The following is a 24,520-nucleotide window of genomic DNA, read 5'->3' on the forward strand; positions in this document are numbered from 1 at the left end:
CAAACTGTGTCCAGCTGGTCAAAGAGATTTTTGGTTTAAAATGTACAAAAAGCCTTATTATTATTACCTTAAAAACAGGAAAAGGAGTCATTTGTGAAGTTAAGTCTGGTAAGGGATAAATATTTCAGTATGTTGAAAGACACTTTTCAGGGACAGGAGTCATCTTGCCTTAATGTTTTCCTCCAAGTGTTATTTTCTACATATTTAACTGTAAAGAACAGACCCCAGAAGTCAATTATTATCAGATCTGAAGCTAGCAATGCAGCATGTCTGTTCATTGCTTCTCTGCCTAGGAAACATTGCTAGGAAAACAGATTGTGTCTGTAGATTCTAGGATTAAAATAGAGCTTATTATAGAATTTATTATGCATGGTAGAAAACTAGTGATTTGTGAAAGGATAACTTTTGTAGTTGCAGATACCTTTTTGGTGCACTTGTTACTTGCAAATTATTGAAGATTGAGGTACTTTAGCATAAGACACAGCAATTCATTCTTACCATTCCAGTCTGCAAGGTTGTGCTGCTTCCCAATCAGCTGACAGAAAAACACACTATTGTTACTTAGAACATTGAATTAACCTTCTTCCTGCCAGATATCCACTTGATTGCTCTATTGTTTGTCTTCTGGAGGTAAGGATGCCTATCAAATAGCTGAAGTTGTTGTGGTGGTGTTCTTCTGTTAGTCCACGAATCCCTCGGGCATTTGGATGTTGATGGTTTCTCTGTCTTTCTGTTCTTTCCCAGATACTGACATATAAATAAGTTACCATTTTTTCATATGATAACTTGGTATGTTGCTGGTTTTGTATTATTTTCATCTCTCTTGGACAAAGTCAAATAAATCGATTTGACGAGTCAAGTGTTCTGACTGCAGAATATTGGTCCTTCCTAGAGAGTCTTCAGTCATCAGTGGCAAAGGCATTGCAGTGTATTTTCTACATGTCCTCTATGGAGCTTGCATACTTTTTACAAAATAATTTACTTTTGCGTTACAGGTTCTTGATACTTAGTAAGCCACCCTAAGAGATCAAAAGAGTTTAATTGATAGTTTGGAGTTCAGGTGCTAGAAATCTTACGGTGAGGAGAAACCAGATTATGAATAGGTTCTTTAGCAACAGAAAGAATTTAGTACTATTATAACTGCGACGTGAACACCTACTACAATTACTTTGTGTTCACATGCCTTTCAGAAAGACACCATTTTCCTTATGTGGTAAAATGTACTCTTCCTGCTATTCTGCTATTGGCAGTACTAAATAAATATTTAAACCACTGTGTGCATAATTGTTATACTGGCGTCTCTTGAATTCCTCCTGTCAGCAGTGGAATATTATGTCCCACTATTAGTTCATATCATATCAGTTTGATTTAGTTACCTCTCTGTATTTCTTACTGCATTTCCAGGGCCTACCAGTGGAAAATACTATGGTTTTGGGTGAAACCAAGAAAAAAATTTAATTTTTTTTTTTTAAATAGTAATCAATATTGCAAATTCACATTGAATTTCAATTTATCTTGGATCTTCCCTTTAAACAAAAATCTTTCAGGGAAAGCAGTGAATCCAGGCCATTGTATTAAAGAAGATCAGGCATCAAATGGGAATCTGAATCTTGATTATGTTGATTATATGTTTTATTAAGAACATCTGCTGATTCTTCAGGCTAAATACCTTCTGACTTCCCAGCAGTTCATAAGTGTGTTGTAGTTATAAAAGAATCTTAAGTCTCTCCAGTGCAACTGCTGCAGAAGAAAAGTTGAAAAGAAGATTTCTAAGGATCAAGGGGCACATAAAATTTCTAATCTACCTCCAGCTGAGGCAGTGTGACAAAAAGTCCCACTTTGAAGCAAATTGGGAATATCCCTGGAAACGGATGGAATGGGAGACTAGAAATGTGCTGGGTTTTTATTAATGTCTCAACTTCTGTGGAATGTCCTACTTCTTCAGGGTCACATCTTAAGTGTCATTAGCATGAGGCTGCCTATGTTTTTCTGAAGATAAACCCTAAGAAGACAAAACTAATCTGGAAAGCAAATAAATTTCTTTTGTGTCCTTTTCTTAGTGAAAGGGTTTGTGACTCTATTATATAGTAAATACTAAAAATGAGACTAATTCTCATTGGGTTTTTTCATTAATCTGTTAAGAATTTGTGGCCTTCTGTTCTTCTTTGTAGTGTTTCAGCATTGAAACTAAAAGATGGTATGAGAAATAAGCTACTTTTTTTTCCCTAGAAATATTTTTTAACATCATGAATGAAAATTCATTAAGAAAATGAAAAAGCTTGAAAATGAGTTGTGTACCAAATAGGTTAGAGAACAAATAAATGCAGTCTAATTTCTGCTTTTGGGGCCTGAGTTTTGATTTGTTTTCTGCTCTTTGATAGCATTGGCAGCCTGTAAATGACAAGTATTTTCAAATAAGGAAAAAATCAGTGTAGATCTGTGTTTTCTCATGCAACAGGTTTTCTTTTCCCAGAAATATATTGGAGCTGACATGGGAATCCATTATGCTATCTCTGAATTCTGCCCTTGCTAGCATGGACCATTAAAGAAAGTAAAGGTGTTTTCTTGGATATAAATTTTATCTGTCCTGTCTCCCTATTTCCCTCCCCTGGGGCTTCTTCCCAGCTGACCCAGAACAAGAGGACAAATGAGTAGCGGGGCTTCCTGCAAGAATCAAGAGGCATGGGGAACAAGTGGCACAGCTGTTGGGGAGGAGGTGTTTGTGAGGCTTCATCCATGGTATGTTTTTTATACTTACCCAGCTCTGTAAATTCAAGTACCACCTAAAACCAGAGGCTTTTTACTATCCAAACTAGGTACCAAAGGCAAAAATTTACTGAAGTCACAATTCATTCTGAGGAATGAGAATAGAGGACTTACAGGTTCACAACTTGGTAACTTTGGTTTTTTGACTGAAGAGATTTTCCTGTCAGACTGTGCCTAATGGTATTATAAGCAGAGAGCAGTCCCTAACTGTCCAAATTGCAAACAGGAACCTTTATAAAGCCATACTTGTCATTCCCACCTTATTAATTTGGGTTTGTGAGATAGATTCAGCAGAATAGTTGCCAGAATTAGAAGGTGAAGGCGAAAGCCTCTGCAAAGAGTGAAGCAAATTAATCACATTGATTGAGCTACATGTCATTTTACAACTTCTCAGTTTTCAAAATTTTGACTTTCTGCTATTACTTTTCCCTTCTCCTTTTGCTAGTTAATGGCTTTTATGACAAGGAATTCAGAAAATTCCTCTTCTCCCACAATTCTGCAATACCACAAAATTAACTTTGCTGCATTTGAATGTTTATTCCTATGTGATCTTCATTTACTCTCAAATGTGAGGAAGTGTACAACAGTTTAAGCATGTAAATATTCAAAGCTGAAGTGGAAATTACCAACCTGCTATTTGTCAGGGATTGCTTTAAGCTTACAACTCTTATTTTTTAACCTTTTGGATGAAGAGCTTCATTATAGATGGTAGCTAAGTTTGATTTGTTTGCAGTTTTTGACAGTGGGATTAGGAGAAAGAAAGTATTTTGGAAACAGGACAGTGGTGTTCTACTACAAAGCTGCGCTGATCTCTATCTTTGAAGTAGAAACAAACAACTTTGTAGAAGGTAGCCTTGATGATAGTTCATTACATCTTGTCAGTTTGAAAACAGGCTTTGAAAATTGCTGTTTATGTTTAGTTACTACAAATTGATGTATTGCCAATAAAGAGGGTATCTGATGATGCTGTCCACACAAAGCTTGTATTAGCCTGGAATCTCCCTTGATGAGTATGTTTTTTTTTTTAATGTCCAGATAGTGGGTATCTGGAATCAGAGTCTGTATCAGATTAAGATTAGTTCAGATTAAATACAGATATAGAAAATTTATTACTTAAATGTCAGTATTTCAGCAATCTAAATAAGGAGAAAGTAGCCTGTCTCCCATGTAGAACAGGGATAGGCTGGATTTGGAAGCTAGGAGATATGACATAAAGATTAAATTTTGTCTACTGTAGGTTGGAATAAGAAAAAAAGGTAATGCTAACAGAGATGTGAAGAAATGAGCTGGAGGCGTGATAGGGCTAGTAATTGCAGAAGGGCAGATAGAAGGGGAAAAACATCAGAACAGTACAAAGGCCAGGTTGAAGGTGATGGGATGAAAACCAAAGTTCTAAATCAAGTTCATTTGTGAGGTGAGATAGTTTATGGTTGGTTTTCGAGTCTCTGACTACTGTCATCTTGCTTAGATACCCTCAGGAAAAATAAAATGTTCTTGTCTGTTACTTGGAAAGTTTGCTGTGCTCATATGGTGACATCTTTTACTCTCCATAAACAGGAAGGAGAACAGGAGCCTTGGTGACTTCATAGTGGTGGAAACTGGCTAAGCAAATTACAGTTCCTTCCTAGCAGAAGTGTTAAATGAGGGTTTAACTTTCAAAGGAAAATTATCTTGAGCAATATGAGAGATCACTTGAGATTAGTAGATAGTTAAGTAGCTGTGTTCACAGAAGGAAAGAGGCAAGAGAAGAAAATGGAGGTGGTGTATAATCAAAGGAGAAAATGTTGGACTGTTGCCAGAAGAAGGAGGTAAATGAAGGAATGTCCATATCTGATAATTAGTGAAAGAAGGCAGGTTTATTTCTTGCTGCTTGCCAAGACAGTTATGTCAAGTTCTCCTGTTCATTGCTTGTAGTATGGCTATTGCTCTTGCTCCTCATGTTGTAGGATTTCCATAGTTACTTCATCACAAGGCAACATTGGCACCAGCCCTCAGTGGAAGGAGATTCAGTGGCCTTAAAACTCCTGGTGGGAGATGGGAAGGCAAATGGCTTCTGCTTCCCAGTGTTAACTCTGCTTCAGTTGGTGACATTGGGTGATAGCGGGGATACATGAGGTGGGGTGGAGAGTGATTGTTTCAGGATGCAATGATTTTAGGATCTATAGCACACACTGCTGTGTATGTTTGCAGCGATCTCTGTAGCTGGTTGAGTGGTTCGAGTTCCTGATACATTGGTTACCTTTATTTGTGGGGGAAGAGGGAAATGAGGGGAATCCAGTGCAGTCTGAAACTCATATGCAGTTCTAAGTCAGCAAGAAGAGAACTCAGGGAATATATGGCCTGCATACTGAGTGTGTACCTGGTTCTATGTTCTCATATTCTGCTTGGGCAGGAAGGGATGAGTTCCAAACCTGAACTAAGTTTTCTGCTCGTGTACATATACTCATGTTGTTGCTAGCCTGCCAGACCAGCTTGGGACTGGAATTTTTTATGTTAAATCATGTGACCTGATTGTGCAGCCAGGCTTGAGATTCAGAGAAACAGCTGCAGTGTGATTCCTCATATGAGAAAGCATATACAAAGCTAAGTTTGTCGGTGTATTCATCTATCCCTTCGTACTTCATGTGCAAAGCTATCATGCTGCCATCTATAGTACCAGCCAAACTCTTAACACCCTGAAGATGATTTCTGTGTGTCCCTTTTTCCTCTGGAGTATGACTTTGTGTCTGTGTGTATGCCTGTGTGCATCTGTGTACATATTCCCTACTTCTTTCATGTTACAGATGTAGTGACTAACAATATGCTTGCTCTTTTCTGCTTCTACATCAAACAGTAGATTTTGCTCACTTTTCTTTATTTTTTCCCCATTTTTTTAACCAGAAACCTTTTAATAATTTTTTTTTCCTTTTCAGTAATGGATTTCATTCTACACTTTTGCTGTAGCAAGTGGAAGTAGGATCAGCAGAAGGCAGCTATACCGTAATCACTTTGAGCTCAATAAGGAGATCTTTACAGGCAACTTTGTTCTTATTTCTTAACGGGATTAAGAAGCTCAGCTCTTTAAATTCTTGCATATAACACTGACATTTCGAGGGTGTGTTTGGACCAAGGAGTTCAAAGAGAAGGAATAAAAAAGAAAAGCCAATATGACTTTGTTTTTTACCTTGCTGCAGGAGCTGTTTGTGCAAATCGCCTATAAGCTTATTGACCTGAATCTTTGACTCCTTGTTTTCTCTGGATTTGGCTGGAGTGTAGACACTGATAGAGCACTGATAGAGGTGATTGCACAGCCCTTGGCTTTGCTTGGCACCAGACACCCCCCCTCCCTGCACCTGACATTATCTTTCCCTGGCAATACTTCTGCTGGAGCTCATATTCCTTTAAATTCTTTATATTTATTTTAATTCATTACATTTGATTTAGGTAGGCTTTCTGACTAAATGAAGGATACTTTCATTCTTTTTGGTAATCAGAGACAGAAGAGGGCATGTATCTATTTTCATCTTTTAGGATAACTAGAATATGCATAAGAACACACAGCACTGCTCCCTCCAAAAATGCAACAGTTACCTCCTATTGACTTGTGTGCATGTTTGTGACACTGTTGGATTTTCATGTTCCCCAGAGTAAGGGTTCCCTTATGTTTATCTGTATCATATTCATCTGAAACGACTTTAGAAGACAAGGCTGGGGGACCTCATCAGTCTCTACATCCACCTTGCAGGAGGTTGTAGTGAGGTGGGGGTCAGTCTCTCCTGCCATGCTTGCAGTGAGAGGATGAGAGAAAATGGCCTTAAGCTGAGGCAGGGGAGATTCAGATTAGATATTAGGAAAACATTTTTCACTGTTAGGCATTAGCATGGTCAGGCATTGGAATAGGTTGCCCAGGGAGATGGTGGTGTCACCATCCCTGGAGGTGTTCAAGAGGTGTCTGGATCTGGCTCTGGGTGATGTGGTTTAGGGGTTACAGTGACAGTGCTGGGTGAACAGTTGGACCTGATGATCTTAAAGTTCCCTTCCAACCCTGATGATTCTATGATTCTAATGTTCCGTAGTTTTTGTCAGATGCTGAATATAGACAAAGAAACAAAGGGGCTTCTCTGATAATAGCCTTTGAACAATGCTAAGTCAGAATTAGATTGGATCCCAGCAGGATGAAAGATCTTTTTCATCTGAATATCAGCATTTGCCTTGTGCTTTACCTGTTATGATTTCTTATTCTTTCCTGCTACTGGAGCTCAGAGGATCACCTGTTTTCTTGCTAGAAGGGAAAAGAGATATCTGAAAAGGTTTGAGTGACCTTTTTTTCTTCCTTCACCATTCACTAGAGAGCACGTAAAGGCTTCCAAAAGAAAAAGTACAAGATTGTCTATTCTATACTTCTCTTTATTTACTGCTAACCCATGTTTAAACCTGTCATGCCATATTTTCAGTCCAGCTGAAACCTATGTAGGTATTGACATCAACTTTAGTTGGATAAAAATTTGACCTAAATTGAACACACAAACCCTTCTTCTAATCAAGACATTAAATAATTGGTCATCAAGAAGAAAATTGTATCTCAAAAAGAAACTAGAAAGCTATGTTTCAAGAAATAAATACAAAGATCCAAATAGAAAACATTATTTTAACTGTATAGAATTAAAAAGTGAGAGAAACACTTAAACAGCTTACTCAACTTTAAGCAGTTTATCAAAGCAACTCCAGCCTTTTCAGTCAGCACATTTTGGTTTTCTTAAGAACAATGAAATTCTGAATTCTATCACAGCAAGGGATAGAATTCACGAAGGGATTATTTGGTTACAACAAGTAGTGTAATGTCCTCTTTCTAGAAAGTCACAAAACTTGAACTTGAATTGACTTAAATTTGAGATCAAATTTGACAGAATATGGATTGCAAATTAATAAGGGTAATCTTCTTTAAAACATGAAATGCACAAATGACAGTTTCATCACATGTTCTTAGTTCATGTGTACTGTACATCTGTTTCTAATTTTATTTATAATGAAGGTCCATTTTGTCTCTTTTTTGTCTGATTTGGTGTTGTCGTGGTTTAGCATGTTTGTCCTTGACACAAAAATTCTGAATACTTTGGAAGAGTTCTAAGACATGGCTGAAAAAATTCTTGTCAACCCAGGCCCACAAAGCAGACTTGCTCACAGGTTGTGTACTATATGGGTATATTTGCAGTAATTTAACTCTGAAAGGATCAGTAAAAATAAATTAAGCAAATGCCACATTTATGACATCGTTAGATAAATATTGGTAAGAAAAATATTACTGCTGGATAGAGAAAAAGAAGCATGTATTTATGACTGCTAAGTCTTTTTCTTGGGTTTGACTCACAGAAGCCTAGATTGCTTTTAAAATCATGTGTAATACAACATGTATGTGGAAACATGCCTGTAGTGATAGGGAGTTGGCTGCTTTTGATATTGAAGCATCTGAAGTGTTGATTATTTCAAATAAAAACCTCCAGTTGTTTTCAACAAGGTAAATTAAAATTTCACTGTGTAGGAACAGATACCTATTGCTATTCATTATGTAGTCATGTGGAAATCACATAAAAACTGGATTCATATATGATAATGATTTCACCTGTAAAGTATTAAATGAGGTGTTCTTGGTTGGATGAAGAATTTTTATAAGAGATGGAATATTTCTGCAGTAGAGATGGAACAGAATTGTTATATAATTAAATTGAAATATGAACTTGAAGAAGAGCCTTCAAACTTAGAATTTGAAACTTGTTAGAATTTCTCTGAAGTAATCTCTCTGTTCTGCTGCAGGCTGGTTTAGAATCTCATGGATTGTTGATTTCCATTGAAATAATTTTTAAAAATTATATTAAGCAACAGTCTTTATTTGTGGCATGTAAATATCTTTTAAAATGGCGCTTCTGCTGCTTTTCTAATCAAGTGCTTAGAGGTATGTGGTTTGAACCCCAGGCTAGTACTTGCGTATGTCTAATAGAGTTCTTGTATTTGAAGCTTTAATGGGGAAAGATTGAAAAGATGCAAGACTTTTTTTCTTTTTTTTTTTTTTTAAATCAATAGAAGCTCTTGAGTAGCTGGTATATGGTGCTTGTTTGTAGCACTGGTGTTTAGAGTTGCTCCCTAAAAATTAGAATATACATATATACGTATATACATATATATATTTAAAACACATTATTAAAAAGAAAGTCAGGAATACAATTTAGAGAACACTTTCACTGTTCTGCAGGCAATACATTTGAATGAGTGATCCTTGTCTTGAAAGGGACTTCAAAAGCAAACAGTGGTGATAATGAGAACATATCAAACATGTAGAGAAAGAGGAAGGCCAGACTCAGTCTAGATGAATGTGCTGCACAGCAGTGTCTTATCCCAGGAGAAAAGTGCTGTAGCTGAAATAGTTAGAAATAATTGACACTGCTTTTTAACATGATCACTGTGCTGAAATGTAATGTGTCAAGATGTCATTTTATTAAACAAAGTGGTGATTTTAATAGGAACCAAAACAGTTTCATACCACTGTTTTGGGAGAGCTAGCGGCTTGCACATATGTAGGCACTCGCTAACACTTGAGTATTCACAGACTGATCCTAAAAGTTAGGGAAAAAGGCAATGCCTTGTTTCTGAGACTTGCTGGATAAATAATTCTAAGAGTGCTTAGGGCAAATGGAAACATGCAGTTATTTCAAATGAGGTTTATCCCAGGAGAAATTATGATTGTTAATCAGCATGACAGAAAACAATAATTGCTTGCAAAGAAGCAAAGTATTGAGATGATTAATATAATCTGAAATAAAATGCAGTAGATTAACTTGTTCAAGTGCTGGCTTCTTTCAGGTACATTACCAAATCAATCATCTGTGGGCCAGAGATTGCTCATACTTTCTGTGTTTGTAGAGTAGGGTGTCTCAGTTGATTTTTATGGGCTTCACTGAATATATTTCTGATATTTATCAGATGAATTGATAACAGTCTGGTAGTGATAGCACCAGATCTCTTCCTCTATCTCTCTGTCTCTCTGCCCTTGCAAGGTTTGTAGAATAAACCCATTTGCATGGCACTGTACCCACTGTAGTTTTTGATCTTGTCCTCACATCATTTGGCAAATAGGACAGTGTGGAAACATCCCTCCCAAATTATTTAGTATCTTTATTCTCACAGTTCTATTACCATTCCAAAATCTTGTATAATTTTTTTTGCATTATTTTATACCTATAATATTTTATATCTGCTGAAACCTGTATTGCCATTACAATTATAGTTAAATATATACATAGAATACTTTAAAAAGAGATAATCCACAAGAAGGTTAGTTAAGGCCTGTTAGATGTCATTGGTCTTTTTAAGAATAGTGTGTGCTGCTAAAAGGCAAGTTACACTGAATGAATTAAGTATTTGTATTTTAAGTTGTATATGGTTTATTTCAAAGTTACTGAGTATGGCTTCTGAAGAGAGGTTCCTGGCAACAATTCTCAGTTTACAGTGTGTTTCTTAGGATTCAAGAGCAGGATTATCAGTGCGTGTAAGCTCTGTTACTGGTTGCAGGCATTGAGATAAAGTGAATAACAGAGGACAATTTTTGATTGCTGATCTGTAGTTTCTGAAGCTCTGGCATCTAGTTCATACATATAGTCTCAGAATCCTTCTTAGGTTGGATCTAGAATTACTGCTGCTGTAGACTGTGGCAGAAAGGAGAGAGCCTGCTCCCCCTTCACAGTCAGTCGCACTGGTCTGTCACCATACATGAGGTTATGTCCTTGCCAAATGAAAGTCTACAGTGAGTGACTCCCCAAGTCTTTGCATTGAGTCTGTTTTCTCTTTTGGCAATACAGAGTGCTACAGGCTTTGCAGCAATTTATTTCTAAACTGATTTATTATAATTGAGAAGTGATGTTTTACTCTGAACAGCTGTATGAGGATGTTAACAATTTAAGTTTACATTTATGCTGCCAGGAAGAGGGAAAACAAACTGAATTTCAAACTTTTAATGTTCTCTAATAGAACCTGCTGTGTGCTTTTTGTGACTGGTACATTCCTTCACCCAAAGCTATTTTGTCTGATGATAAAACCATGAGTGTATGAAGCTTGCACGTTTTTCATCTCTTTTATGACCTTATCTTTTGTGAGCGGCTTCTGTGAAGGTATCCTAACTATAGGAAGCACCTGGTAAACATACATGATATCTATGCCATGATAAGCAGTTGCGAACAAGAAAGTAGATCTGTCAGTTCTGAACTGTTCATTGTTAAAAATACTTTGTTGATTTAGCTGATTGCAAAATACGTTATAGAGTGCCTAACAGCTGCTATAACATTCCTAGTCAAGAAAGTTCAATAGTTACATTGTGCGAGACTTTCTGTAAGAGCCTAATACTGATAGGAACAACATGGATTAAAACAGCAGGGTTGAGAAGAACTGCTAACCCATGTGCTTCTTTAAAATACCACAACTACTTGTGGTACAAGCTGATTAAGTACAAATTGGAAAGTCTTTAATTTGTTAAAAAGATTAAAGTGAAATTACTTGTTAATATTCAAGTCTCTCTTTTCCTACTTGTCAGTGTTGTCAGAGAAGTTGGAGTTCTCTCTCTCACATTTCTGGTAATATTTCTCTTTTAACAGTCTTCAGATTTCCTGACCAACTTTACCATCTTGAATTACAGTGAATTGTCTATTGGATAAACATTAGGCTATTTAAACCACATTAAAAAAGCTTGAACTGTTTTTGAAGACAACAGAAGCAGTCAATGCTGGTAAGAAATTATAAGGTCAAGATGAAAATTCTATCCACATTACATACTGAAGTTGTTTGAATAAGACTTTCTTTTTTCCTCTTAGCTAAGCAGTGTTTTGTGTATTCAGCATTTCAGCATAAGTCAGAGATTTGTTTCACCCAACTTTAGCTGACTAAAGATAGGTTCCTAGTCTAAGCTGTTTGTTTAAGAAGATGATTCATTTCAGCTCTCTCAGAGACCAAGAGGGGTCTCATATCTCAGGCATCCTAGAATAGGTTGAATCACTCAGGAGGTTTCTTTCTTCCCTGCCTATAGGAGCATCTACGTAAGTAGTCTGGACTAGTTTAACTTTCAGGCATCTGGGGTTAGAGGTGATAAGTTCTGCCAAAAGTGTAACTTTAATACCAAGTATAGAGAAGTAGTGGAAATTCTCTTAGATTTACTTGCTTCATGACTGAACATAGTTTATGGTATTACATGTGCTTACTCATAAGAGTATTTTTTCATGCAATGATCATTTAAAGGACAGAATTCACTTACCAGGCTTAGTTGCTAAGAAGCAACTGCCTAAACCTGCCTAAACAGAAGCAGGTTTTGGTTCATTTTAGAGTACTTACCATTGCTTTTATATCACTCTTCAGTGTTGTTGGGAAAAAATTACGTATGCTTTAACTTAAATACAAAATGTAATTGAGCAGCAAAGTAAAGAAAAAGTGTGAGAAAACCCAAAATAATGGGATTAGAAAGGAATCAACAAGTTTGTAGCAAATGGGTAGTATATATAGGCAAAAAGCACTTGATTGGACTTGAAGAAAGAAATAATTAATGTCCTGGATCCAGTTAAATGTCTACACCTGTAAATTGAAGAAAAATGTAATCAGTTCTAAAATAAATATAAAAAAACCAGTCTTATTGAGACTGAAAAGTAGTCAGTGACTGAACAGAAAGAGTAAACAATGGAAAGACAATAAATTCTGAAAGGAAATAAACTCCTTTGTGCTAAACAAAAGTTAGCTGCTAAAATAGCTTTAAGTATGGGGAAAGAAAGGAAAAAAGCTTGAGAGATGTGCTTTGTTATCAGCTCTTCTGCTAAGCCTCCTTTTGGCTTTTTAAAGTTGCAGTGTCTCCAGCACCAAATGGATTGTCTTGATTGCCTATTTCAGTCTGACCTTGATGCTCAGCTGAGCCTGGGATAGACTTCACTCCCTGGTGGATTCAGAAATTGACAGTGATGTACCATTTTTTGGTTTCACAAGCAGATTGGAGTAGTGTGGGGGAACAGGAGAAATCAGTGTGGTATTTCAGGTGTATAATGCATGCACTTGGCAGTTGGGAATAATAGAAAATATCAATGAAAATACTTAGGAATACTTCTAGATGCAAAGCAAATTTTTCCTTAATGTAAATTCTACATTTTATCTACTCTATTTGCACAAGACATGCATCAATTCATGAAAACTTGACTATGAGAAGCACATGACAATATACTTCATGGAACACTGAAAAAGGAAGTTAATGGAAAGTGAAGTCATCTGCTAACATACATTTTCAGATCTTTCCTCATCTCCCAAACACTTAATTACTGTGTACTATAGTTTGTGTACCTTAGCTGTTGCTCTGTCCTTTTGCTTTTCAGCACAATCTTTTCACATAACTTTGTCCTCTTTTAATTCTAATAGTTTAATTTGTTTGATATTCTGGTTAGTTGCACTGATTGGAAGAATGCTGAAATTCGCAGGCTAACACCAGGGTGGTACATATTATAACCTGGAAAAGCATAATATTTTGGATAGTTATCCAATTATCTGTGCTTCTTCTCTGTCTAAAAGAATTACTATTTCTAAATTTTGCTGTTACTGTTCTGATTTAGTACATACAGCTCTATTATATACAGTGGAAGAAAAACATTTGCATTCTATACAAAGAACATTCTAAGGACTTTCTACGTTGGTTATACATCTTGAGTTAGAAAACAAGAATTGCCCTTGTTGTGAAATGCTTTCCAACATTTTTGAGAAAACTGGAGTTGATCTTGCTAGGTTTCAACTTAAGAAAAATTTCCTTTGTGTCTCTCCAATGAAAGACAATTTTTTGCTGCTTTAAGTAGCTATGAATGTAGAAAAATGAAGGTAAAATTATCCAGTAGGTTCTTCAGCCCACCCAAAGAAAGCAGAGGTCTGATTACTACAAAGTAACTATAGAAATGCTAATTCAAAGTAGGCTAGTTGCTTAAAAAACAAATAATTGCTAAAACTGCTTAGCAGAAACTTGATAGCTTTTTCAGCACATGAGTATTTAGGACTTTCTTCTGAAAAGTAACTTCAGATTGAACTGAACCATATGAACTTCAAATGCCTGGCTACAGTTTTACAGTCAACACAAAAATTATACTAGGTATTTTTGCCGTATTCAAGTTTTATTTTACACACTACCGGTGCCTCTGAATATTCTGGACTATGTTTTTAGTACCACAAGTACACTGAACTGTAGTTTTGTAATCAAACTCTGGAGTGATTTTAGTATTGTGTTTGTGTGAGTAGTAGTTTATCAGGCTCTTGTACTTCATATTTGAGAAGACGTGTTTTATGAATGCAAGGAAGAATATATTATTACAAGACATTACATGTGCATATGAAGTTAATACTTTATAGTGTTTGTATATATTCATGTACTTGAAAACTCCAGGTCACAATCTTATCTGGTATAAATATAGCTCCAGTGATAACGTATGGGGATCTGGCATAGTTTGTTGTAATCACATTTCTTTACCTATGTTGCTAATTAAAGCTTTTGTTATCATGAGTGGGGAAAAAATTTCAAGTTACTGCTTAATTGCTGTGCTTTTTGCTCTTTCTTGATCTCCTGTTGTTAAATCAACAAAGGGTCTGATTTTCCAGTTTGTAAAATACACAGTATTTGTTTTTCTAGTGCTGTCACTTTTTTTGTGGTAGACCATTTATGAACAAGTGTCCTTCAAGTTTGATAAAAAAAATTAAACCATAATCAGTCCTATTTGAAGTAGTTAATAGTGTAGATTTGAGTTTTTCTTTCTGTTCTTCTTGTGTCTTCCTATGCTTGAGTTTCTTAGATAGGTTAGTATTAAAAAAAAAGAAAAAAAATCTACAAATGCGTAAAATCCCAACCTGGAAAAGCCTTTAGAGATGTCACTTAATGTATTACTGTGGCCAGAGTGTTTTGTGTTAATACCTGAACCCCTCATCCTCAGTGTAGTTTTCATAGTGGTTATTTCAAAGTATTTTTGCATGGAGCTTAGTGTATTTTTTTACCTGAAATAACTGCACTTTCAACAAGCAGTTCTTCAAATAAAAATTAAATGGTCATCTCTAAAAATTTAACCTTGTCATAGTTTTCTGTGTGTCCTGTATATGACCTTGTAGTGGGTAGTAACAGAGGACAGACAGACATTTTCAGGTACTTCTGGATGGTGAAAATGTGAAAATTCATCAGAAACGTAGCATTTCTTTAAATAAAGCTTGATAGAGAGAAAATTACTTTAGGGACCTGCTGGTATATTATGTCTTTAAGGGCAAATTCCTTAAATGCTGAAATATCATGGATTAGCTTTCCACTAGTTGTGTGAAAAAGCAAAATGTTTAGTGGACCATATTTTGGTTTTGAGTGTCATTTATCTGCAGTGCATAAGAAACATTTAGGTGTCAATTGAAGAAAACCCATGACTGAAAGCATATGTTCCTGGGGGGTCACAGCCGATTTCTTTCTCTCCTTTGTGCATACAGACTCGGGGACTTTATGTGCTTTGGTTTACAGAATTAGGTGCAAGTTGTGCTTCTGTTTTTTAAGCATATGGAGTAAACACTGTTTTCCAAGATTTTCTCTACATGGAACTTGGATGTACTGGATACTCAGGGCTTCTTTCAGTCAGTGGGAGCTCGCAAACGTTTACATATCTAATATTTTTTAAAATTTTCTCTCTGTTTATAGACGTGTATGTTTTCACTCAGTCATGTAAGCAGTTTGGATATTATAGGAGCTCTGCTTAAAAGTCACTATTGAAATATGTCAATACTGTATTTTTTGATGGGTTTTTTTAGGCAATGAAGAAGGCATCCAGGAGGCAGCAGAATCTGATGGTGATGCAAGGTCAGAGAAACCAGGGCAGCTTGCTGTGGAGACTGAAGATTGGGATGGGCCAGGTAGGGAAAAACATCTGAAAGCCAAGAGAAATTTCTTGAACTAGACTTCAGTATTTGTTAATTTCATTATTTTAGTAGATTGTTATGCTTTGCATTTATTTTTAATGGATTATCTCTTTTATGATCCAGGATACCGACTGGTAAGTACTAAGATGAAATTCTTGGGTAAAAAAAAAAATGGCTTTGGTTATACCATTTTGTAAATTGTTAAACATAATATGCCTTATGCATTGATGTAAAGGAAAATGTTCTTGCTGCTTAGAATTTTAGGATTAAAATGTATCAGTAAATTCTTTCTTCCATGGTTGAATTAAGGGAGAAGCACTTCTGCTCTGTTTTCTGAGATCAGAAGACCACCCAGATGCTTTGGTCTCTTCTCAAGCTTTGTGCCAACATTTAGCATCATGTTTAGCTGAACAAATAGGCGTGATGTCTGCTAACATTTTCAAGGACTTTTTTTACCTGTTTGAGCCTGATAGAAATCATTTAACACACCTGGTCATTGGTTTCAGTGGAAAGAGAAACTCAGACTGCAGTCAATGAAGCAATAGAACTTCACATTAAAACAGTAATTCAAGGTAACATTTTCTACTGTGTAAGTGAAGATGGTGCAAGCATAACATTGCTAAGATGTAATGGTAATATGGCAATACTTTCAAGTATCTGTTCAATATAAATATGTAAAACCTCTGTACTGTAAAAGAACCTAAGGCAAAGGGGTAAATTGTATTTCTCAATTAGGCAATTCTGCAGTTGAATGCAGTGTTTTCACGGGCATGGACTTGGGAATAGGCCTTAAAAATCCATTATATTGACCATAATTTAATAAAACTGTTGCAAAATGTGCATCTGAAGCCAAACACACTCTAGCAATAGTTGTATCTCTTATGGAAATTTTCCCTCAAAAGGATGAGCACATCAGAAGAGAGTTCCAGAACCATTCTATCAATAATTTATAATGCAACAATAATATTTCATTAGAAAATTTCCTATATTTCAATTACATTTTCATCCTTGCTTGATTTTGCAAATTACTGTATGCTCTTCATGAAGAGGAGAACAAAACTAATGGCAATTTTCTGAAATCAGTAGCTGGAAAATACAGTGCAAACAAAAATGAAGACATAGTGTATCTAATTATTATGATAGCATTTAAAATGTTGTTCATGATAATACACAACTTGATACTCTATATAAAGCACTATGGTGTTATATGGAAACAAGGTTTAGTATTACACTACTGTACATGTAAAATAATGCAAAATATATATGTAGATGTAGCAGAATGGCCTTTTTTAGCTGCATAGCAGATTTAAAGGGTGTCAGTACTTACCATATGACTTGTTTTTAATTTCATTATAAATAAAGTCTGAAATTTCTAATTTTTTGTTGCATTTTTTAGTGTATTTCAGCATAGTTGAATATGCTTTTTGTGGCTGTTACTGCTTTTTATATATGCTGCCTTATTCAGAGGTTTCTGAGGTCTTTTATGGCACTGTGGAGTAAAAGGAGATCTTTTCATTTGGTTGGGAAAAAATTCAGTTAAACAGTAGGGTGTGTGTACTTCTTGTCATATTTATTGATAGCTTTGACATGGAATAAGATGGAAATCAAAGCTGAATGTGGGAAAATTTCTTTTGACTTCTGAAAACTGATGACCATGAGTATCAGTATCTGTATTTTATTTAAATATTGATTCTTTACAAGGGTATAATATGTATGAAAAAAGGAATGGGTGTATACCACATCCCATGCTCTCCGTCATGCATGAAATGAAGTTGGTTACTATTGACATGGAAAAAGAAGCAATCGACAGAAGATCATTTTCAACCACGCAGTACAAAGATAACGTCTTTCAGTTTTTTGGAAAAAACCACAAAGCATGAAATATTCTGCTTATTTAGGAACATATTTTAGTACAGCAAAAACAGAGCCATTGAAAACTTTGATTCAACTTTACCACCTGTCAGTAGAGGCACAACCTCAAAGGGCAGATGATGATACATTCGTTGTTATCTGAGCTGTCTCTGGTCTCCATACCTTCTCTGGTAAGGAAAGTCTCTGAGAGGTGGAGCCTCTCAGAATCCAGCAACTGTGTTCTGCATGATACAAGTTGCTGTCAACTGATAATGTGAGCTGTGACAACTCAGGAATTTATATAAATAGTAGAGCTGTTTTGTTATTTTAATATTTTATGTCTTTTTTTAGCACTAAGGGAACATATTGTGACTTTCAGAGCCAGTACTTGCCAGGAACTGAAAAATTAAGCTTCTGGCATTAATTAGAGTTTTATTTTGTTTGAAAATTTGCATTGTTAAATGGTTCACATGCATTCTTAAGTCTTTGTAATTAGAATATCCTTATGAACAAAAATCTAAAGTTAAATGTTCTGTAGCTTCAAAGAGTTTCTGCAGAAGCAATATTTCAGATCACAGATTCTTGTGACCTTCACTGACCATCAGGGAATGTCAGAGATACTGCCTACTCTGTGTAACCACTTTGAGGGTTACCTGAATGTTTTCCAACTACTCTCAGTTTTCACTGTTCTTATCTTCAGTTTTTAAAAATTCCTATTCAGTGAAACTGCTCTGAAATAATGGAAGCTGAGGTCAATAGAGTATGTATAAACACACAGTGAAAGACCTGATCCTTTTTATTATAGCCAACAGGAAAAGTCCAAGGAATAGAAAGAGTCTGAACAGCAAAACTGGTTTAAATGCATTTTATGTAAAAAGAGTTCATTTTTAAATGGGGGAGCAGAGTTCATTTTATGGCTTTATATATGCTGTTTGCCTTGGTACATGGAGATCCATAGTTCTATAGCCTTTGCATTATTGTTAGGATGTCAGTGCATGTGAGGGCAGTGCTTTAACACATAACGAACAGAAAGGTCTCCTACATGGCTTCTACAGATCACCCAGGACATTTAGGGAATACGACCATTCCGATTTCTACTGGATGTATGTTTCATGCTTCCATAGCAGAACTTCCTTAAAATCTCTGAAAATTTTAGATACCTGGCACCTCAAGTAAAATATTGTTAAGCCAAAACTAAGGAAAATATATATTGCATGGCATCTTGAAAGATAAATTGTTTATAGATTTGGAAATGAATGCTTGTTTATCATTATCCAGTGGTAATACTTGCAGTAGTGGATACCAGTTCAGTCCACCGTACTTGTCGTTATAAGAGACAGCAAATATGAACTCTTATCACAAAGGAGAAAAGGTTTTAATTAAGAAGTATGAATTATAACTTGGAAGTGTTTAAGAACAATTTTTTAGACTTACCAAAAGCTATAATAAAAGTGGAGGAAATGTTGATACTACCTAGAAAAGAATTAAAAAAAAAAAAGAAAAATCCAAGTGGATGTAACCAGATGCTAGGAACTATGATACCAGGCTGAAAGGAAAAAAAAAAAGAAAAGAAAAAAATTCACCCTAAAAATCTATCAGTAGCTTCATTAATAACAGTAAGATGACATTTTAAAATGTGGTAAGAAAAAAATAATTAGAAAATTGGTATTGATCTATTACAAGCCATGACTCAATAGTTAGAGGGGACAGGTAAAAGGGTAATGTAATTATTTCTAGTCTGCTTAAAACATTTGTGCTGGAAAGCCTATTTGACTGTAGGTGATGACTATACTTCTGTACTACCTAATTTAAGCAGTCTGGTGGTTTGAAATTGACTTTTTTAGGAGCTAGATGACTCAGATCTAGTGATCAACTTCAGTTTAAAAAAATTTTTGACATGATTTCTCAAATGTGTTGAAAACCAGTAAAGGTTAGTGTGGGTAGTTACAGACCTCTGTACACATGGCAGTGGTCCCACTGGAAATAAGGAAATAAGTGATGTAAGATGCTTTTATTGAGAGAGGGTTAGTCAGAATGCCAATCTCTATAGGCTTGTAGAAAAAAATATGTCTTGTAAAACCAACATAATATGTAATGTGACCTAAAGTATATTTAGTTACTTGCAATATGTTTAAAATTTTTAAAAAAGCTGAATAATGGATAGATATTGCTATTGTAGACCTGAATGACTTGCCATGTTAGCTGCTGCAAGATTTCAGTTTCAGTGCAATTAAATTTAAAGTTATGGGCTTATAAGAAGGTAATAAATATTTTGATAGAATTGTTAAAGTTGTAAAAGATCTGTAGGAGCATCAGAAAGTAGGGTCTCTGAAAAAATCTTGAGATCTAGTGAACTGGGGTTGAGCCCACAAGAAGGAGTTGTGGCTATAGGGTATGTTTTGGTTCTCAGATTACTTTGCTTGTCTGATCAGCAGTCTTGTTTGATGCTGAAACAGGGTTCTGTGACCTGCTGTCACACTTCAAGAATGATGTTAAAATTTTTAGCAGGTTTAGAGAAGAGCCACTAGAATCTTGAAAGGACTGGTATGATGGAAGAGTCTAGGTCCTTTCCCTATTTATTTTATCAAAGATATATTGAAGTTATATTAAAGGGCAATCTGATTACAAACTACTTTAAATTCAGAGTGAAAATCTGATAACCATGGGCACCTCTTTCTAGCAAAGTATCAGAAGATTAAATGGATGTTGAAGATCCACAGTTTCAGACACAAAGAATGGATTTTAGTGCTTAAAAAGTCATTATTGAAACATTTTATGAAAAGTCACTTATCTGTCATTAGAAATATTTGCATTCAGAATGAGATACTTTCCTAAAGAGCATCATCAAGTTCTGTGGCAAACACTGGACTTCTAAAATGAGAGAGATTTCACTGGGGCAGAAATTTGACTGACTGACCATGATAGTTCCTTGTAACTTAAATGAAATTAATAAATGAGTATACTATCTATTGCTTTTATAAATACTGTACCATTTGGATGCATTTATAATGAATAAGTAGAAGCAGTCCTCCATATAAGCAATTCTCAATTTTTATTACTTCAGTAACTGTTTATTAAAGCTATGTTAAGAAGGATAACTTCTCTGTGCTTTTCTCTATTCTGTAATTCTCAATTACCCTGTAGTGATAAAACAGTAGAGTTGGAGACATCATATACCTGTTCTGTAATATACAAGGGAAGGTTTTTTCCCTGTAGACAGATGGGACACAATTTTCCGGTACTGACTAAGCCAGTAAGTTTTTCCAAATCCACTGCACTATCCTGTGTGCCCCATTCTTTTGATTTTCTTCCCGCAGTTCCAAAAAACAATGAGTGTTTCAGCCACAGGTGAAGTTGTATCTGGATTTTAAGATGGAAAAATATTGTCTGTCACCAGTTGAGGAACTAAGTATAGGGCATTTACAAAGGTGAAATTAATGCCACTCAGAAAAGTCTTGGTCCTAAGGAAGAATTGATATCTTTCTTCTTGTCCTTATTCCTTATGTGAGCTCTTACTTTTATAGTTGTAAAAGTACATGGCTTTTTTGTGGAATATGTGGTTTTATGTGGCTAGCTTGAAAGTCACTCTCAGAAGTTCTTTTGAATTGTACCTGAATTCTGCTTAGAAAGTGAGAAAATGTGATTTGTCCATGTCCAAAATAGAAAAAAAACCCCCAAACCAAAAACCCACCCCCCACCATGCAGTGTAAAATAAGACCTAAGAACAGTATGGTTTCTTTTAATTACTCTTACAGGTTGGTATTTTTCTTAAGATTTATCAGAAACTTTAAGAAAAATAGTATGCTGGAAATTAAACAGCACTTTAAAATGATGTTACATTGAGCTATGCTGCTGTTAATATTTAATAGAAGATAGAAACAGGCTTTCATGTGAATTCTTGTGTATTGCTTTAGTGGGTTATAGATCAGAAAAGTTGTAGTAAACATTGGATATGCCAGGTTCACATTTTTACCTGCTATAAAAGGTAGTTTGAAAAGCTTTTCTTTATAGATTTCCTGTAACCATTCATAAGAATCACTGCAAATATGTATTGATTGTTGGGTTTACTCTGCATTATTTAGTAATACTATAAAAAGTTTGGGTTACAAAGCAGAGCTGTATAATATAGAGTGGAACTGTTGGTAGACCACTGCAAGATGGAAACAGACATTAATGATAGCCTTCCCCTCACACACACCTTTTTTTTTTTACTTTTCTTTTTCTTTTTTTCCTTTTTTTTTTTTTCTTTCTTTCTTTTTAAACCAGTCCTAAGAAGGACTTGGAGATTACTGTCCTGATTTTGTTTCCTTTTTGATTGGGGAAATGTGGTAGATATAAGATCTTGGAAATGCTATTTGATGTAAATTAACAAAAATCCATGAAACATAGTTAACCATAGATATAGTCTGACAGTAAGAAGAATATTGTGAAGAAGCAGAGGAAATCATAGAACGACTGTGTGTTACTCTGACAGTGAATCGGTATTATCTCTGCTATCAGATAATGCAGTTATCATTAATTTTCACATTTGCATTTCAATCTTTGGAAGGAAATGACTCTTGCCGGATGAAGATAAGAGCTCTGTACCACTATAATGAACCATCATTTTATCCCGATGCTTTGTATCCATATGAAAATGAGTCTGGGTGGTGTGGTATGTGAGGAGGGGGTGGGGGGAGGGGTCACAGAAACATTATAACAAAGTGTCAAAAATCACTACAGACTTTTGGAACCCTTAATGAAACAAGAGGCAGTCTAAATAAATCTTCTGTAGTGAAGTGGATATTGGATTAAAAGCAGAGAGCTGGGCTCCCAGGCTCCAGGGGTTGGGAGGGAACCTTATTGAAACAGGGAAGGATTTCTGTGGATATCGATCTGTTTTCCATCAACAATTTGGAACTAGGAGGAGGCCATTTGGACATAGAATAACAAATGTAAGGGTCTAAGAGGCATTGAGTTAACCTTTGCACTGCAGGTCTTGTTTTGACACTTGAATTCTGTTAAGGGAGGTGCAAATGCTCGTGGGCTGCTGTCTTTGTAGTTTGAGTTATGGTACTGGAGCTGTTTTAAGTGGTTACCACACCTGTGTATTAAACGCAGGGGTTTAGGTAATTATCAGTCTTGTGTATAGAATTCAAGGACTGTAGTTCTTTTTCATGCATAGCCCCTGAAACTCGATCTGCAGACTTCTGCATCATTCCATTTTAGCTCTGATTGACTAATACCATTGTTACTGAAATATACTTGCACTATATTCAACTTGTTTAACCTTTATGTGTCTGTAACAGACTTCACTGTACATAATTTAGACTCACTGCCAAATGTCTTCTAAAAACAGGAACTCTTGAGCTTTGTCCTGCTGCCCCATTTTTTGTAACAAAAGCTGAGTTTCTTAGATCATGAAATGATTGTAAGAACTGGTATTTAAATATATGATATTTAAAAAGTAATTTTTAGTGTGTAACTCTGCACCATTTATAGGAGCACCAGGATGTCAATCTTGGTGTGACCAGCTGGGATTGATGAATTATTCTGTTGGCTGTAGCAGCAGCTGCTTTCTCTTGCAGATCTTTCTCAGGTCTCACCTCTCTCTTCTTACATGATGAGAGTCTTCGCTTCATAATGAGAAGATGCAGGTCTAAGAAGCAGAAGAAAAAATATGCTACTCCTGTGTTAATATATTCAGTAGTGACAGAAGTGGAGTAGTAAATAAGTGTTAAAATAGTCCCTGTCATGATTTTGGTTGAGGCCAGTAGACACTCTTCCCAGGTAGCTCCCAAGGTACAGAAGCTGCAGCATAGCAGGGAACATTCTCCAGAGGTAGTTTGTGTGCTGTCACCTGATTAAAGGCTAAGGAAGTCTCCCAGCACACAAACATGGCTGTACTTGGCCTCTGTGCCCAGAGCTGTTCTTTGCCACATGTAACAGACCTTTTATGCATGTCTAACAGACATACTTAGTACAGAAGTTGGCTTCAAGGCAATTGATCCTGTTGATGGACTGCTCCCTGTATGGGCCTGAAGGATGAGAATGTGAGAGTGGCTGGGTGAATTCTCATGGAAGTAGCAGCCAAACCTTTGCTGTCATCTTTCCCATGATCAGTTTTGACTTTTCTAGGAAAGAGGTTGTTGCATGACCTACACTGACCCTGTGTAATAGATGGGGAGAAATGTTACTTAGGGTCACACCTGACAAAATGAAATTCTGCCCTCTAGCCAAAAATAGTGGTCACCAAGGTTTTAAGAGAAAATTGAGGTGTAAAATAATTACTCTAAAATCATGTGAATTGGCAGTAATAAATTTTGAAAACTAAGACATACTTCTTGTTATGATGTCACTTGCTGTGGTGACTTCTGTAGTACCCCTTTCATAATGCAATGTTCAAATATTGCAGGATTCTGTAAACCTGGAGACATGGATTGTCTCATTTGACTTGCCTAAAATACCAAAAGCAGTGCCTTCATCACTGAATACTGGAGCTCTTGTCATGCATTCCAACTGTTTTTTCAGTTGGGATGCCATTTCCTTATCATTATATTATTAACATAATATTATAAATACTATATTATTATATCTTAATATTATTAGTATATAATTGTGTTATTGTTAGCATATATATATGAATTTAATTTCAAAATCAGTTGCTGTAGAAATGAGCCTAGTTTAGAAGTACCATCTTATAGGATGAGGTAAAAACAATTTAAAACAGCAATGAGATAAAAAAATGAACAGTTCCAGCAACAATCCTAATAACAACAGTGTATGTAAGAGAGGGTGTTTTACACAGAAAATGCTCATCGATGCGGCACAACCCCAAGACAAAGAACAAAATGGCCAGCACACCCTTCATGTGCCACTTTTTCTTCCCAACCACAAGCCATGCCCTCCTTGGAAGTGAGGATCCCTTACTTCCACCCCGCAGTGATGATGTGCGTGGTACAGAAAAACAATGTGGACACACACACATGACTCCAGGCTGTGCAAAATTAAC

The 24,520-nt window shown here is 35.8% G+C and overlaps 1 protein-coding gene across 2 annotated transcripts in view; it reads left to right on the forward strand.

The window, feature by feature from the left end:
* Positions 1-24,520, forward strand: part of ZFPM2 (zinc finger protein, FOG family member 2) — a 305,906-nt gene that overhangs the window by 57,464 nt on the left and 223,922 nt on the right. For both annotated transcript variants that reach the window (XM_048286793.1, XM_048286794.1), the window contains one exon: positions 15,571-15,672. In XM_048286793.1, the coding sequence (XP_048142750.1) occupies positions 15,571-15,672 (102 nt within the window). The remainder of the gene's footprint in view (positions 1-15,570; positions 15,673-24,520) is intronic.

The sequence above is a fragment of the Corvus hawaiiensis genome, chromosome 26 (assembly GCF_020740725.1).
Source record: "Corvus hawaiiensis isolate bCorHaw1 chromosome 26, bCorHaw1.pri.cur, whole genome shotgun sequence".
NCBI classification, from domain to species: domain Eukaryota; kingdom Metazoa; phylum Chordata; class Aves; order Passeriformes; family Corvidae; genus Corvus; species Corvus hawaiiensis.